Source organism: Convolutriloba macropyga, chromosome 6, assembly GCF_964194025.1.
Source record: "Convolutriloba macropyga chromosome 6, txConMacr16.3, whole genome shotgun sequence".
Taxonomy (NCBI): Eukaryota; Metazoa; Xenacoelomorpha; order Acoela; family Convolutidae; genus Convolutriloba; species Convolutriloba macropyga.
Window position 1 is genome coordinate 30,617,819 of NC_134473.1, and position 17,778 is coordinate 30,635,596.

The 17,778-nt window shown below is 40.1% G+C and overlaps 1 protein-coding gene across 1 annotated transcript in view; it reads right to left on the reverse strand.

Annotated features, from left to right (window-relative positions):
* Positions 1-17,778, reverse strand: part of LOC142341618 (protocadherin-16-like) — a 233,810-nt gene that overhangs the window by 89,628 nt on the left and 126,404 nt on the right. Inside the window, exons 32-36 of the mRNA XM_075392706.1 lie at positions 11,050-11,184; positions 9,927-10,304; positions 9,071-9,647; positions 8,093-8,665; positions 1,648-1,935 (exon numbers count right to left, since the gene is read on the reverse strand). Of these exons, the coding sequence (XP_075248821.1) occupies positions 1,648-1,935; positions 8,093-8,665; positions 9,071-9,647; positions 9,927-10,304; positions 11,050-11,184 (1,951 nt within the window). The remainder of the gene's footprint in view (positions 1-1,647; positions 1,936-8,092; positions 8,666-9,070; positions 9,648-9,926; positions 10,305-11,049; positions 11,185-17,778) is intronic.

Here is a 17,778-nt window from a genome sequence, read left to right on the forward strand (position 1 = left end):
GCAGCATTGGAAAAACAAAACTGTTTTTTGAAGACTTCACAACACTGTTGGCACAAATTGAAGCAATCTTGAATTCAAAGCCTATTAACTCCGTTTCAAATGATCCCAATGATGCCTTAGCACTTACACCAGAACACTTTTTTAATAGGACGACCAATCACAGCATTGCCTGAACCAAAAACAACGGAAGAAACAATTTCCCTGACAAGACAGAACAAATATTGACAAACAAATATTGACATCAATGATGTAGTAACAATCAAGGAAGAGAACACACCACCCACTCTGTGGCCAATGGGACGAATATCAAAGGTCTTTGATGAAATGATAAAATAGTTCGAGTTGTTGAATTGAAGACATCATTTGGACTATTTATACGGCCAGTCAACAAGCTTGTCTTGTTAATGAAAAACGATAATGACATGCCGCCATTAAGATCTGACAAGGAAGATGACACAGATGAAGACTAAACAACAGGATGAAGACGAGGAATGACAGCAAGGAAATGTAAATTACAACTGTACAAAACTGACAAACAACAACTGATTGAATTTAAGAAAGTATCAATAAACTTGTGATGGGTTGCTGAGAAAAACTATTTACCGCAATTGGCCCTTTAACCAGAAAGCCAGTTTCAATGATATATTAAAAAAGTTTCACCAGTTCAAGGAGGCCGGTATGTTACGATTTACAATAGCCTTTGATACAATGACCTTCAATGGAATCCGAGCAAGATGAGGAAAACAATGATAATTAACCACGTGCTGAAACCAAATATTCATAATTTCAAACGATATTATCACATTCACTTGGTATTTTCGAGCTTGAGATTCTTAAGCATAAAGCGTTATAATAAAGCATTTCTAAGCAAGTGATTCAATTAATGTTGCACCGCAACATACTCAATTTCTCCAACCGACAACTGGGCTTCCACAACCTGTTTATCCCGTTTTTGAGGACGAAAAGTCAAATGGGTCAGACGACAAATCGGTCAGGGGAATCGCATATAAAGGACAAACGTAATTGCTACAAACTTTGCCAGAGAGCAATTAACAAGAATTAACATAGCATCACTATTTTCCATTATTATTTTGATTGTCCAATCAAAATAGAGTAACATGAAACGAAAGCTAAAAATCATCCAATCATTTTGCTTCGAAAAACTTTTATTATTTTTGGCTCAGTGAATCTCCGCTATCTGAGTGCACGCCTTCTGCTTAGATTGTTGACAGTCAAAATCAATGGAAAGTGAATCGGTACCCGAAAGTGGTTACATTTCACATTCAAGCGCTATCGACAAAACTGAAATTAATACACTCAAGTGCACATTTTAAAATGCCGAAAGACTGCGGTGCCAGAAAATGCTACTTAGTCAGAAGTTGACTTCCGTCATTATAAAACGTGCGCGTTTCGTGTTTTAAGAATGGTTAGTGACTTTGCAAAAGTCACTTCGAAATTCTGACTTAATATCTCGAACCGGCTCAACAACCGACTTAATATCTTCGCGGCTCTCAATAAATGCCAGACATTCACAATGACTTCAAGCAGAGTCACGTCGCTCACCAAATTAACAATAGAATCTAGTTAAAACAGAACACACTTCTGGAAGAAGACTTCTTCAAGTCAGAACAGATAGGTTTTAGTAACCTTCAACTTCCAAGCTGTTGCAAATATGATACAATATTGTCCCATGATCCGTTGCTGCAGTATCGTGGTCAAGGTCAGTAGCCACAATTGTTGCAATCAAACTTCCAGCGTCAGTGGACTCGGTCACGTTAATCGCGGGCAAATTGCTAACTGCGAACTTGGGTGAGTTGTCGTTCACGGGCAGGACTTCTACTGTCACAAATACGGTTCCCTCAGTGCCACCACCGTCATCCGCTTTAATCGTGAAGCTAAACTTGTTGTTGGCGTCCTCAAAGTCCAGATTTTGAGCTGAAATAGTTCAATTTCTATCAAAATTAAAATTCGTAGTTGAAATTAATTAGGAAATCGGAAAAATTTAAAATGGATTTCTTGTTTTCTAAGTATTACGTTTCAGATAATTAATCATCAACAAAAAACACAGAATTTCTCTCAATATGCATGTGAGACATGTATTAAAGAGTATACAATATTTTTATAACGAAAAATATCTAGCCTGTTGGGATATGGAATTTCGCAGTGGAAATGAAAAGCGCTGTCAACTAAGTAAAGAGAATTATTTTCTCAAAAAGGAGAAAAAACAAAATAAAATTATACAAAAGATCTGAGTAATAGATCGAGATAGTGAATTGGATTTGGGGATGAAAAAAGGCCCAAAACTCAGCTGTACTTATACCCATTTTCAGTGTGAAAAAGTCAAGATAAATCTCTAACCACAGCACCAATGATTTATAGTGGGGGCTCGTAAGGATTACCAAATATGGTTTGATTCGACAAATTTCCGGAAATCATTCGCATGGGACAACATAACTAGCATGCATTGCACTTTTTCGAAGAATTCGTTCCCATTTCCGGTGATATCATAATCATTCAAAACCTGCAGACAAGAAATTACAACAAAAAAAATGCATTTAATTTTAGCCATCTCAATTCATCAATTTGAACTGAGCATTGATTATAAGCACCATTTCTTGAAAAACCATTGAATCAATTTCGTGACTTGAAAAGATTTACCTTTGTCTGATTATACTGGCAAGTAAAACTTTCGGATATTGGTCCTCTGGTCCATTTCAAAGTTTTGGTCCACTTTGAGATGGTCCTCTGGTCCATTTCAAAGGTAAAGCTTTAGTTTTAAAAATCTAACGACCTCACTAAGAACTGAGCTGATTGCGTTGAGTCTGTTCCTATAAAAACTACTCCGAATGTTTGCACCATCTATACGGGTAAAGAATTTGTGAAAATGTCAGCTGCCATTTTGTCAGTAGACACGTAAGGAATTAGAGTAGTCTCATCTTCCCTATTGTCCCGAATGAAGTGCAATTTTGTCTCGATGTGCTCCACTTGTGAATGACTGAGTTTTGGCACAATTTGATACAACTCTGATTATCCTCTCCAATATTTTTTGGATTTTTCAGTTGGAAAACTTCCTGACTGAAAAATCCTGACTGAAAATGATCAAAACTTCCTGAAAATGTTTCCAAAAAAATGCTCCATGAACTGCTGCTGCCATGCCCCGACTATGACCTGGCCAGTCTGCATCAGTTCCCCACTAAATCATAACTAGCCTCTCTTGTGAAAGTGACTTTTTAAACATTTGATCCTTGAAGATGACGCAAGAGTCGTTTCACGCATAGTCGGCATAGCCTCTTGTGAATGACTGAGTTTCGGAACAATTTGATACATCTCTGATTATCCTCTCCAATTTCTATTGGTTTTTCTGGATGATAAAAGCTTCTTGAAGTTGTTTTGAAGTTGTTTCCAATAAAATGCTTCATGAACTGCTGCTGCCATGCCCTGACAACGACCAGACCAGCCTGCATCAGTTCCCCACTAAACCATAACTAGCCTCCCTTGAGTCAGTAACTTTTTAAACATTTGAACTTTGAAGATAAAGCAAGAGTCGTTATACGCATAGCCAGTAACGATTGCTAGGCGCACTCAAGTTTCTGCACAGAATGTTGATTGTGAACAAGATGTCTGACCTCGTCTTTTTGGCCAGATAAAGAATTGATTCAACCAAGCTTCTGTACGTCCACTGGTCCATTTCTTAAAATCTGTTGTGTGGTGCCTGAAGTTTCAAGTTCAAGTAATCCAAACCCGATTTACAAAACCCATTTGAAGCCGTTCAAGCATTTTTTCTATGTAGCATTCTGGGTCGACTGTGACTATGCCCAAAAAATAGTGTTGTCTACCCCTGTCATCCAGGTACAAAGTTAGTTCTTGTTTGCTTGACATTGAAGATCTATGTCATGCTTCTGTATGCCAGTATAATGATGTCAACCCAGACCAGTATAAAACTGTGACCATCTGTCTCTGCTCTTGCGAATGATCAATAATCGTCCTGCTTCTGGTGAATCTCTGTCTCAGTAGGGAGTTTACCAATTCCTTGTACCAGTTGTTAGCAGCATGTTCCCAACCATGTATTGAATTATTTAGTTGACATAATAGCTTCTCTCCACCCAATCCGCTTTTCACAATTTCCTGCGGCTAATCCAGACCGACTTTTTTTATTGGCGAATGCAGCAAAGCCGTCTTGAGATCAAATTGGAGCATCACATAGCCTGATTTGCTGAAAATTGAAACAGAATCCTGAATGTCTCTGGCCTACAAGTAGGAGGGAAAATCACAAAGCAATCAAGGCTTCAACTTGATAGAAGCCATTTGCCAAATAGCGTGCTTTGTATTTGTCAACTTGACCACAGGGTCTCAAAATCACTTTGTAGAACCATATGCCTGCGATTACATCTTTGTCTGTGAGTGGTGTGCTCTCATTAGATCCCAAGTCGTCTTTTCATGGAGTACCAAGAGCTTGTCTTGATTTCATCCTGCATTGTCCGGTGCCACTGGTCCCAACCATAACCCTGCTTGGCTTCATTTACTGTCTTGGGTTCCACATAGCCACCATCAGTTATAACAAAATGAGTCCTCACTTCTCCAAAAAAATGCAGATTATTTATTGCTCAGGTTCCTCGTCTCATCTCGGCGTTTTTGGTATGGTATTCTGCAGAATGCCGCCGTCTAAAGAGTACGTCTTGAACCGCTCTGAGAGAAACTCTTTCGCATTGTCTTGTCTAAGCTTCTTGGGCGTTCACACACAGAGAAAAAACTTCTTCAGGCTGGCCGCTGCCTCGATATTTGCATTAAGCAAGTTAACAAATACAAACTTCGTGTACTGAGCTGCAAACACAATGCAGAACCAGAACCCTGTTGATGATTCTACTCTGAATAGCCAATCAGGTCTCTGAACACCCTCTCAAAATTATCCCCTGCTTAGGATTCAGGCACTCTTGGTACTTAAGTTTCCGCGATATTTGCCCAACCGCTAGCCTTGCACACATCTTTGTGTTACCTCACTGTCTCTGGTGCAATCCTGGACACATCCAGTTGATTTAGACGATACAATCATTTGTGCCATTCCCTCACATTGTTAAGATTCACGATGTTGGAACTCGCCTTGATCTCTAGAGCGCTGCCGGAAAAGAAAAACGATCTATATTGTTGAAAGAAGTTTCCCGAGTTTCATTCTGGAGTTTGATGCAACTGTTGTCTTTGTCGAAAATGAAGCCAAGTCCTGTATCTCGATATTGATAGCTTGATTTGAAGAACAACCAGGCACACAGGAGACATTCTTGAGTTCGTATTGGAATTCTCACTTGTCTGAGGGCATGCTAAACGTCACACAACTCGAGAAGCCACTCCATTCGGATTTCTGACCACTTAGTGAATGGTAACGCAGTCCAGGAACAGATCAATGTTTGTCACTATGTAATCTGTGCAACTACTGTCCACTATCACGTCTGCTGTCTTCCATTGTAAAGAGCTGCCCAGTACTCTTCGTTCGGTGCATCCAATGTTGGACCCATCACCCCTGACTTATTTCTACCGCCCTTACTTTGCCTCCTGCGTACCCTGTCTAGGTGACCCTTCTCACCTGAGTTGCTAAATTGCAATGCCTCAATCCTTCTGCAGTCCTTGAAAAAGTGTCCAGAGATCCCACATACACATTTCCTGAGTGTTCACACTCTCTACATCATGCAATTCCTCCTCTATTGCAGTAGATGTGTCGTGATTACATCAACTCGATGACCATCAACTGGGTGCCAGATCCACAATTTTTCCTGCCTTTTGTCTAGTAGGTCTTATTCTCTGTCTTTTCAAGGTTTGAGGATACTTCCGACCGCCTGATGATCACATCTCGAACGAGTCAATAAGCAAACATCTTGCCATCTCCAGCAATGACCCGTTGCACCTCTCAGCTTAAGCTTAACCGTACTGTTGTGGCGGTTTTGGTATGGTCTTCTCCTGTAGAATGCCGGCGTCTAAAGAGCACGTCTTCAACTGCTCTGGGAGAAACTCCTTCGCATTGTCTTGTCTCAGCTTCTTGCGCGTTCCCACACGGAGAAAAAACTTCTTCAGTCTGGCCACTGCCTCGATAATTGCATTTAGCAAAATAACAACCACAAACGTCATGTACTGAGCTGCAAGCGCATTGCAAAACCGGAGCCATGATAATGACTCTACTCTGAAGAGTCCAAATAGGTCTGTGAACACCCTCTCCAAATTCTATTCTGCTTAGGATTCTGGCCCTCCCGGTACTAGAATTTTAGTTATCTTTGTCCAAGCGCACACATTGCACACATCTTCGTGTTCCCTCACTGTCTCTGGTGCATTCCTGGACACATCTAATTGACTTAGACGATACAATCATTTGTGCCACACCTTCGCACTGTTAGCTAATATTCACGATGTTGGAATTCGCTTTGAACTCTAGAACGCTGCAGGTAAAGAAAATCAAATTATTTTCTTGAGTGAGATACCCGAGTTTTGTTCTGGAGTTTGATGCAACTGTTGTTTTTCTGGAAAATGAAGCCGAAATCCCACTACGTGTATCTCGAGACTGATAGGTTGATTTGAAGAACAGCCAGGCACACAAAACATTCTTGAGTTCGCATTGGAATTCTCACTTGTCTGAGGTTATGCTAAACGTCACACTACTCGAGAAGCCACACCATACGGATTTCTGACCACTAATTGAATGAAAACAAAGTCCAGGAACGCATGGATGTTTGTCACAATGCAATCTGTGCAACTACGCTCCACTATCATGTCTGCTGTCTTCCATTGATAAAGAGCTGTCCAGTACCCTTCGTATGGTGCATCCAATGTTGGACGCATCACCACAGACTCATGTCTGCCGCCCTCACTTTGCCTTCTGCATACCCTGTCTAGGTGACCCTTCTCACCTGATTTGTTTCATTGCAATGCGTCAATCCTCCTGCAGGCCTTGAAAAAGTGTCCACAGATCCCTCATACAAAGCAGTTACTTTTCTTCGGTCCTTTCTTAGATTGAGGCTTCACTCTTAGTGCCATTGGGCCATGTTGTCAACTGTGCCCATGGGTTGTGATCTCTAACGTTCTTGAGATTTTTCCTCACTTCTGCGAAGTTTGTTGCCGGGTTGAAGTTTTCCTGTATAGCAAAACTTTTATACCCCATTGGCAGACCATTGAGGACCAAGGCGTTGAAAAGCATCTCTGGTCTGACATAGAAATAACCCCAAGTCTCTCCATACTAGGTACAGTATGATACTAATACACAGTGCAGTACATACTAATCGTACCGAAATCACGTCTTCAAATGATTAAGCTGAATAAGCAAACTTTCGGATGATATCAAAAGAAGTGATGATCAGTTCACAATGGTCTGACATGGAAATAACCACAATTCTCTTCATACAAAGTACAGTATGATACTAATATACAGTACAGTGCAATTTTATCGTATCGAAATAACGGCTTCAAATGAATGAGCTGAATAAGCACAATTTCGGATAAAAACAAAAGAAGTGATCATCAGTTCACAATGGTCGGACATGAAAATAACCACAATTCTCTTCATACAAAGTACAGTATGATACTAAAATACAGTACAGTACAAACGTATCGTACCGGATTAACGGCTGCAACTGAATGAGTTGACTGAGCAAAAACTCGGGTAAAAACAAATAAAGTGATTATCAGTTCACAATGGTCTGACATGGAAATTACCACACGTCTCTTCATACTAAGTACAGTATGATTGTAATATAGAGTACAGTACATACTAATCATACTGACATAACGGCTGCAACTGAATCAATTGAATAAGCAAAAATTCGGGTAAAAACAAAAGAAGTGATCATCAGTTCACAATGGTCTGACATGGAAACAAACAGTATGATACTAATATAGAGTACAGTACAGACTCGGGATGGGTGTGGTACAAGATCTACATTTTTATTCTTAAACAAAGCAATCAGAAAGATTTTTGAATTGTTTTTTTTTAAATAACACGTTCTAGTTCTTCAATTTTTTTCAAATTTTTGTTTTATAGCTTTTTAATAACTTTAAGGAGTAATATGTCCCCACATTATACAGACTGCCATCGGGTTAAGATTCATTAATTACTCACAAGTTAACGAAATTTCTCCTGTAGTCGATGAAATGGTAAATCTTCCATTTGCGTCTGTGCTTGTGTATGTGATAGTTTCTCCTACGTCATTTGGGTTACAATTCAATGCCTGATGAAGTACAGTAGTCGGATTAACCGTTTCCTTGATCGCAATTACTATTGCAGTTTCAGAACATGAAGGAGGAAATTCAGCTTCGTTCGTTACTGTCAGTTCAACCGCATGAGTATCAGTCGTGTCCGGATCGCTCGCCGTCAAAGTCAATGAATACGATGTTACTCTTTCATAATCCAGGGGTTTTGCCAGAATCAACTGGACGTCATAGCTTGTGGATCCAGCGTTGTCTTCAACATACAACTGGAAGGTTCCGCCAAAATTATCAACCAGGGCAATGGATTCTTTTAGGATCCCGTGGCCTCCCGTGTCGGAATCAGTGACAGTGAATGTATCCAGAGTGGTTCCTACAGCCAGATTTTCGCTCTTTGAGAGACTGGAAGAGCCTGACCATGATGGTGCTGCTTCGTCGGTGGGTTGTACGTAAATTTTCACTTGGATGTCAAACGAATTTGTGACACCTGTGAGAACAATAAGTGTAAACTATACTAAAGCGGATTAATTTTAAATCGGTTATTTAATCTGATTCCCTTGAAGAAATCATATGTGCACAAAGGTTTCCTCCAGGCATCAAAATCTTTTCTCCCGAATTCAATGTCCAGATTCGGCCATTAGACACCATATCAAGTTTTGGCTAGGCTGTTTACAGTTTGGTACCTGAGATTTCTATGCTTTAGCCTTTAAAACTGGGTAGCTAACAAACACTAAAAAATATAACATTACAACAAAAGCATATCAAAATCACAAAACAATGAAAAAATCTAGAATAACCAAGCATAAATCAGCAAAATAAGTCAATTACTTTTTCATTCCAAACGCGGTAAATATGAAAACAATCTTAAACGGCTAATTAGATTGGTACCAACCTGTAACAACCGCAGCCACTGTGAAAGCGTATTCTTTGGTTGTTTCATAGTCAAGCGATCCCGTCGTCTTAATCCGTATATCACTTCCGCTCAGCTCAAACAATGAATTTGTCAATGAGTAGGCGTAAGAGGGTCCAGTAGCGCATGCCACTGACGTCACAACTGTGGCTGCCGTTGCAGGTGTTTCATCAACGTATGCAACAACTGTCTTTGGACAGTCGGGAACCTCGTTAGCTGGTGTATCCGTCACCGATACCGCAAAGGTATCTGATATAGTCTTGGTGTCTGGGTTCAAAATATTATAGGCAGTGACCGTCAGAGTAAACGATGCTCCTGTTTCGTCATAATTCAAAAGTTGCTTTAGAACTATGTTAGCTGAAACTGAACCACTAGCAGCAGGACTGGGCGATATTATGCAGCAATCGATTGTTGAGTGTGTTAAGGTGAATCGGATTCCTTCAGCACCGTAAAGTTCGCAATCGTCGTCATCGACTGTCACTGAATGTATCACGTGACCAACTGGATTTGCTAATTCCACGAAGGGTCCTACATCTGGAATCGCAGCTGGGTTGAAAACCTGAGAACGAAGATTACACGGCCTGAACTCTTGTTCCCAAAAATTCATTAAACATTATTAGTCTCGAGTTCAAAGTCAAACTCGGTTAGTGAAAACTTCAGATTTTGAAAAATATTATTTCGAAGCATCGGCTCTTTTCAGTGCACAGAATTCGTCTTAAGAGTAGTTTTATCTGAAGACCTATATATGCAAATGAGATGAGCCATAAAGAGATATGACATATAATGTCACATGAACGAAAAAATAAATCTATACAAAAACTGATTACAACAAGTTTACCTGAGTTGTAATATCTTCTGGAATCGCTTGGACATAGAGTGTCATCGTTACGATATTGCTTCCTGAAGTTGCAGTGACGACAACGGAGTCATCTGTCGGACAGTTCTTGGCATCCAACGCTTGCGCACTTTTGTCTGTCACTGTGACCTGTCCAGTCGACGCTCCCACAGTGTAATCAGTGGATGTCGTAGCGAACACAATAGTCGCATCGGGATCTGGGTCTGACACGTTGAATCTATAGATGAGTACACTCACATCAGTTTGTTTGACTGTTGCGTAGTGGAGAGTTGCGAGACTAATAGGTAGGGAATCGTCGGCGTCTGTGACTGTTAGAACTAGGGTGTCGAAAGAGTTTGAAGTCAATTTTGAGTCATCTCCCTAAATATCGTGAATGAAAATAGTATCAAAAAATACTTGTTTCCCTTTGCTCAAATTAGAATAGAATGTTAATTTTGGTATACTGTAAAAAAACTATAATGTGCGGTTTTTTCGTGAAAATGATGATTAGCTGATTTGCCCTCAAAAGGATTAGGATCTTTGTCAAGCATGGTTTTTGCGAAAAAAAAAATGCTTTCCAAAGATGTTTAATAGAAAACCACACAGTGATTACTTTAGGGGATAAATTTTATTATTCTAATTGCACATTTAGCTGTTTTTAGCCTCAAAAATGTCCTTCCGATTTTTCTGGGGATTAAAAATTTTTTAAATTTGCAAGATTTTGAATCTCGGAATTTCTAGTAATTAGAGGTTTGGATTTTATTCTACCAGTACTTAAATGTTATTACTGTGCGTTTTAGAGCATTGGAAAACGTCAATTTTTCGCCAAGATCCATATCTGGAAAGATTCTTAGATTTCGCTTGAATGCTTGGCATAACAATGATGCAATATTCTTTTGAAATTTGAATTCACTCATCGCGAAAATTCATTTCATCATTCAAGAGGAAGAGTAAGATTCAAATATTTGACACAATGGGACCGAAAATAAGGCCACGTACTTTTCATCTTCTCTCGAGTTGAAGAGCTATACATTTTATAAGCCACATTACATATCAATTGAACACATCAACAAGATTGGTGCAAAAATTAATTTGATAGATATATTTTTTGACAGAAGGAACTAACGAAGCTCTTGACAGCCACTTTGATGGTGTATGTTGCAGATCCGTAATTTCCCTCCCTGTTCAGACTCTGCGTTAGAGTGACGTCACCTGATAGAGGGTTCACACCAAAAAGTTCCGCTCCAGAGCTGGGAGTTACCTGAAATGACACAAAGAAGTTCTGCTATAACTAATTAAAGGAAACTACTAATTTGTATCTTAGGAACAATATTTCAAATTTTTGGAACTGTTGAGACGTGCTAGGTAGAACCGTCATAATTGACTGAATGAACTAAAAACTTGCTAAACCAAAATATAACCGACTACAGTCGGAAAAAAAGCTCTCGAACTACTAGTAGGATGTCTAATCAATTGCAGCCTGCTTCAGTGGGGGGCGGGGGTGTAAGCCTGAATGGGACTAAAAAGTTCACTACTGGGCTTCAAATAAGCTCATTAGAGGTTAATATATAGCACTATTAAGACAAAGTTTAAGTGTTTAACAACCCGGTATGTTACTGTAAAAATTAAGTCAAACGATTCGGATGCGGGATTCATGGTTTGGGTTGTTTTAGTTAAATTCACTAAGTTTTATATTTAAATGACATTACCTTAATACTAAACGTAAGGTTTCTTGCTTGAATTCAAAGTAGTTTTTGAATAATAGAATATTAAGTTTGAAAAGTTTATTACAAATAACTGTTGAGAAAGAGCTCAACTAACTGGATTTGAAAGCCGACAAGTTTTATGTGCTAATGGGCAAAAGAATAGCGCCAACGGAACAAAATCTCAATTAGCTTTTGAAAAACGCAAAAGCTAAACAAATTGCGTTCCAAGTTTTGCTATAGAAAATAAACAAACTATGAACAAGTGGCGCAAAAGTAAAATAAAGTTTAGGCGGAAACGGGTCTAAAGGTTAACAAATTGACACTTAATAATGCCTAAGGAAGAATGGGGTAGGGCTGTCACATCACTCCGCTTAGGAAGGACATGTCCTCGTGTCCTTTTATTCGGTTTCCGAACTCGAGGAGGACAATCAGCTCGAAGAACGCGAGCGAGGCTTCCTTTTTATTATCTTCGATTTCGCATTCTCACTTCCCCTAAGTAATTGAGAAGGCAGAGAGCGAAACTCACTCTGAAGACCTCCTAGATGACATGGCGTCGAACAAGACTCAGAGGCAGACACAGTGTCCGTATTCACCCAGTATTGCGGACTTTAGAAGCTTTTGGAAGCTTAGGTTGTCTTTTCTCTAAAGTAACAACCTCTGCGGAAAGCAGACGATTTGACCTCCGTGATCTCAGAAACGCGAACTTTCAATTTGTCGATCTCATTTGTCGCCTCATAAAGCTCACGTTCGTAAGCCTCACGAGACCGGCAAAGCCTTATCAGCTGATCCCGAAGATTGCGCTTTTCAGCGGAGTTGTCGACTGGGATCGACACAAGATCCACAGGATCCAGCAGAGGCTTGCACCTTGCATTGTGAGGATCCCGAAGGCGAACTTTTCCATTGCGGTAAAATTCAACAACACGCAACACTGCGTGCAGATTTGGTGAGAAGACCAAACCGTTAAGCCGGATTGGAAAATTTTGCGGAGGACCCATAGCCTGGCGTGTATTTTCTCGTTTTTGCGGGCTTAGGGCTGGTTCGTGGAACCGAAGCTGCTGTTGCAGAAGCAGTCTGTACGACTTGAATGTTTTCCGATGGCGGACAAGAGATAACAGTCATTTCAACAGAAGACGCAGATGAACCCAAATCCGTTTGCTGCTGATGATCCCGATGCTGTGTTAGATTCCCTTTGAACTCCAGCGACTGGTCACTTGCCTAGTTTCAAGTTATGTCTGAATTTGATTGCAGGTCCATGTTATCATCGAGCAGCGGAATTGCAGGAGAAGCAGCACCTGATAGCAGATCAGGTCAAAAAGAGTATCAGGGCCTGGAGATGCAGGCATTATGTTGACTGAAACCGAGCTTTTCGACATCTGAAACAAGTATTAACTGTTCATGGTTTACAGAAGTGCATATGAGCTGCAAAGAAATTCAGAATACTGACTGTTTCAATAAAAAAAAAACACTAGGTAAAACAAAAGATCAGCTGGTGTATAAACTTATGTTGTATAGCGCGCTAATAGAGCGTTAATTGTTCTGACGGATAAAATGAATCAACTACAACAGTTCGGTTGACGAGAGTGTCATCAATCATCAATTTCAATTACAAGTTGGTCCGAATTCGTAGGCGCACATGCATCTATATTATGCATGTGATTTTTAAGCATTTGCGTAAAAGGCGCGAGAGGGTAGAGAAGCCGGGAAACTGTCCAGAAATGAACTCCATGAGAAAGGAGTCTGAGCGCAAAAACAAGTTCCATTAGATAAAAAAATATCACCAGAAGCGCCAACGTTGTTAGCGTAATTAAAGTGGACCTCTCGGCGTAATAGCAACCATCACTGGCCACAGATTGCAAATCAATCAAGTATATCCATGCTGCCGAATTCTTCAGTTCGTCGGAAACGCTGGGATTAAAATGCATTTAACCGGGATGAGAATATTGGCTGTGAGGACCAAGGAATAATTCTCGTCCCGAAATGCTGCATCGCGAGTACTTAAAAACTCGAGCCTTCGCGCTTTGCCTCAAGTTCTGATAAGAAAAGAGACCAGCGGTATGTAATGAAGGTATGTTATCAATAAAATCTAAGTGGCTGAAAATAATTAAAGATTCGGGCGGACGAGCGACCGAATAATTATCTCCATACTGAATCGAGATGCCTTCAGAAGTGCGGAACATGTAAAGGGATATGGGATCACAATCAGTTAACGTATAATTTGGATAAACAACCTGTGTGATCGGATTCATGAAACAAATTCGCGTATCTTTGCCCAAAATCATTGGAACTTCTTCCTTGCAACAGAGGAAATCCGCAATCCTAGCTTCAACTTTTGCACATTTGTGAACCTAAAGAACTGCAGCCGCTTTTTCCGCATGTATACTAACCATGCAGTGAGATCCAAGGAAAAGATTTGGATTGGACGCTAAAGAAATGAGTCCATTTAATATCATCTGACGCGTATTGCAAATTTCATTTTTAACGAAGTTTGCAATTCGTTGCCGCGAAAGATGCGCATCGATATGCAAAAACCCAATTTGAATCCATAGTGTATGTTTGGAATCGCATCTGTGTTGTAGTCTATTTCCCGAAGTTGCTCTGTTATAGGTTCAATGACAAAATACACACCAGAGTAGATTGTTAGTCGAATTTTCTACGAGCTGACGCTTACAGTGGTGTTCAAAACCTAAATAAAAAAGACGCGGGAATCATCCCTGGAAACAGTTTTTCAACTCAAATACATGGAATCAGCAGATGAGATCTGAGCGCCAGGATGCTCCGCCGAAAACTCGAATATTGATTTAATCTCACATTGGCCGTAGAAATGCGGTAAACAAGAGACAGCCATGTTGAAAATCAGATCCTGGAAAACTGCAAGATGTTGATCTTTCATTGGAGTCGGTCATTATTAGCGACCAAGGGGTTCTGGTTTTGTCTAAGGTGTTGACTACTTTGCCGATAGGGAGTTTAGCATTTATAACAACGGAAGCGTGTTTTTTGGAACTACCCTGTGTAATCCAACGAAAAGGCCCAGTGAAATAAATTCCAGCTTCCTTACAACAATGCATGAATGAGTAGGAGAGGTCAAAAACGTTGAAATTGCCAGGGTTGTATGGCCAACCATCGAACAGAAGATCCTCCTCAGTTATTTTGCATGCAAAGTTTTATATGCAAAACCTGGGAGTTTGAAACTGCTACCACTCCAAATATCTGGGCAAACCCAAGTTTCTAATGCATAGAAAGTAGGGACTAGGCGAATGTATTCTTTCAAATACACGGAGTCAACGAACCGGGCAGAACGCGCCATTCCAGTAACAGCGTAAGAAGATTGAAAAATGCAAAAGCCCATCTGAATGTCTACTTAATGCGCATGAAGAACCAGACCACCAAAAATGATATTCTGGTGCTGAGTTTATAGGGCGTACACTGTTCACTCGGAAGAAGCGATTAAATTTTTGTTTTAAGGATCCCCTTGAAAACATAGCCTACAAAATTTAAGAAACTGCATTCTGCAAGACTACTCAATAACAGCAGCACTTACTGCACAAAGATCATCTTAACAAATCGCTCAACATCACTGTTCGAATCAAAATAAGCTAAGCGAAAGAATCCTGGATGCCGTGCATGGTCAGCAGCAGCTCTATGCGGTGTAAGGGAAACCGTTGTGAAACTAGGACCATTTCGGTTTTCCGACAAACCGGCTGACTGTGACGGAGTGGCGCAACTTGAACGGGTTATAGTACTTTGTGACCTATTAGAAGTAGGAGCCTCTCAGTCAGCTAAAGCGACAAACACAAGATTATTGTCTTCAACGGCAACTAGTTGAGGAACTGTTTCTACAAGTTGTTTGGAGCGTTTTCTGCGCAATCGCTGTTCTGGTGGCGTAAAGGTTCAATATCTATGACATCTTGCAGAACAAAAATTAATTTGGTTAAGTACTTTATTATGCAGTGAGGTCCAGACCAGAAGCTTTTAGTTTAGGGTTTCGTCCTTGCTAACAAACGGGTGAATGAAAAAAAACACTAAGTCTCCTTCCTTAAACAAAGGACCATAAAATGGCTCTTTGTCGCTTATTTCCCATCCGTTTTTCTGAATTACGGAATCGAAAATGGAAGAAGATTCAAATAATCGTTGAAATATATATTACGGATGACCCAATTGGAAATTTAGTCCTGATTCAAGTAGGCAATGTTCGATATAGCATATCAATAGACAGGCGTATTTCTTTCCCGGAAAGTAATCGGAAATGCGATTGATCTGCTGACGCACGAATTGCGGAACGATAAGCCATCAGAAAAGGTTGATGTCGTTCTTCATGTCGTTCTTCGCAAACTTCATGTCGTTCTTCGCAATACTTTGCCAACCCCTCTTCCAAATTTCGACTTATGCGTTCTAATTTGGCATTACCTTGCGGGTGGTATGGAGTAGATCTTGAGCTGGTTAATTGCAGCCGATTGCACATATCTGTGAAAGGTTGCGATGTGAACTGTGAATATATTCAGGTAGACCAAATCTAGTGACCCATTGATCGAAGAAAGTGCTGCAGATTGTCTCGTCCTTGATATCCTGCAGTGGTGCAGCCTCGAACCAACGAGTGAAATGATCTGCAATCATTAAAATATATTTATAAAGTTTCCCGTTCAACCGGCTGCATTTCTTGCTGATGTGATTGCTTGGGATTTTTTCTTTTCTGACAGGTTGCACATCCTGAGGTCTGGAATTCACATCATTTTTCATTCCTCTCCAGTAAAATTGTTGGCGTACGCGATCAAGAGTTTTCTTGTTTCCCAAATGTCCCAAGGCAGGTGAATCAAGCAACTAAAGAAGAATGTTCTGAACCTGAAGGAACGCAACATTGTTGAAATAGTGTACATTTGTCGACTCGTTGAAATAGCCGGTACAAAACACCGTCCAAAATTTCTAATGCGAATTGCCAGTACCACTGCATGACATGATCGAACAAGCATCAAAGCTGTAGGTGGTTTCTCTACTGATTGGCACTATGATTTGACTGCAGATATAGTTTTCTCCCAATCATGAGTTTCTGCAAAACACACCGGCAAAAGAACAGAAGTAACAGAAGTAGCGGATAAATTCAATCTTGGTAAACTGGAAAGAGCATCAGCATTGGCAATAGTTTTCCCAGGTCGATGAACAATTTCAAAATTAATCATGCTTAGCTTTCTCATCCATCGGGCAACTATTGAATCCGACGCTTTGAACGAATAGAGCCAAACGAGAGCAAGATGAAAAGTGATTATCTGAAACTTTTCCGCCAGAAGAAATTATTTGAAGTATGAACTGAAATATACCACACCAAAGAGTTCACGTTATGTAGCTGAGTAATTTCTTTGAACCTTATGCAGCGCTTTGCTAGCATATGCAGCAACTTTTTCAACGTTTTTCTGTTTTTGAGAGAGCACAGCTCCAATGGCAGTAAGCGATGCGTTAGTACAAAGGACGAATTGATCCTTTCAATTTGGAAAACCTAAGAAGGGAGCGGATACTAATGCTGTTTTCAGTTCTTCAAAAGTTAAGAGTGCTGCATAAGACTTAACATTCCGTTTTATTCATCAACTGATACAATGGGCATGCAATGACACCAAAGTTGAGAAAAAATTTTCTATAGAAGCCAACAAGATCAATAAATGATATTAACTGACGAATAGTTTGTGGAACTGGGTATTCTTCGACAGCTGCTATTTTGGCAGGATCAGTGTGTATCCCTTCAGCAGAGTCCACATGACCCAGAAATACTAACTTAGTCTGAAATAAGGAGCATTTGGCTGGAGAAATTTTCAAATTTGCTTCCCCAATGTGTTTTAACACAAGTTCGAGACGTTATATGTGCTCTTCGAATGATCGACCGAATACTAAAATATTCGGTCGATTAACAAGAACAATTTTGCAGGTCAATCCTGATAAGACCATCTCCTTGAGCCTTTGAAAAACTCCGGGTGCAATGCAAAGACCCATAGGCATCCGTTTCCCTTGATGCAATCCCAATAGCCTAATGAAAGAAGTTAGATGTTGATCCTCTTCTTCAGTTTCCATTTGATGAAATTCACTGCACAGGTCTAGACTAAAGAAGAAAGAGCTTCCTTGAAGATTATTCAGAATATCTGAAATTCGCCGAAGAGGCCAAGATGTCT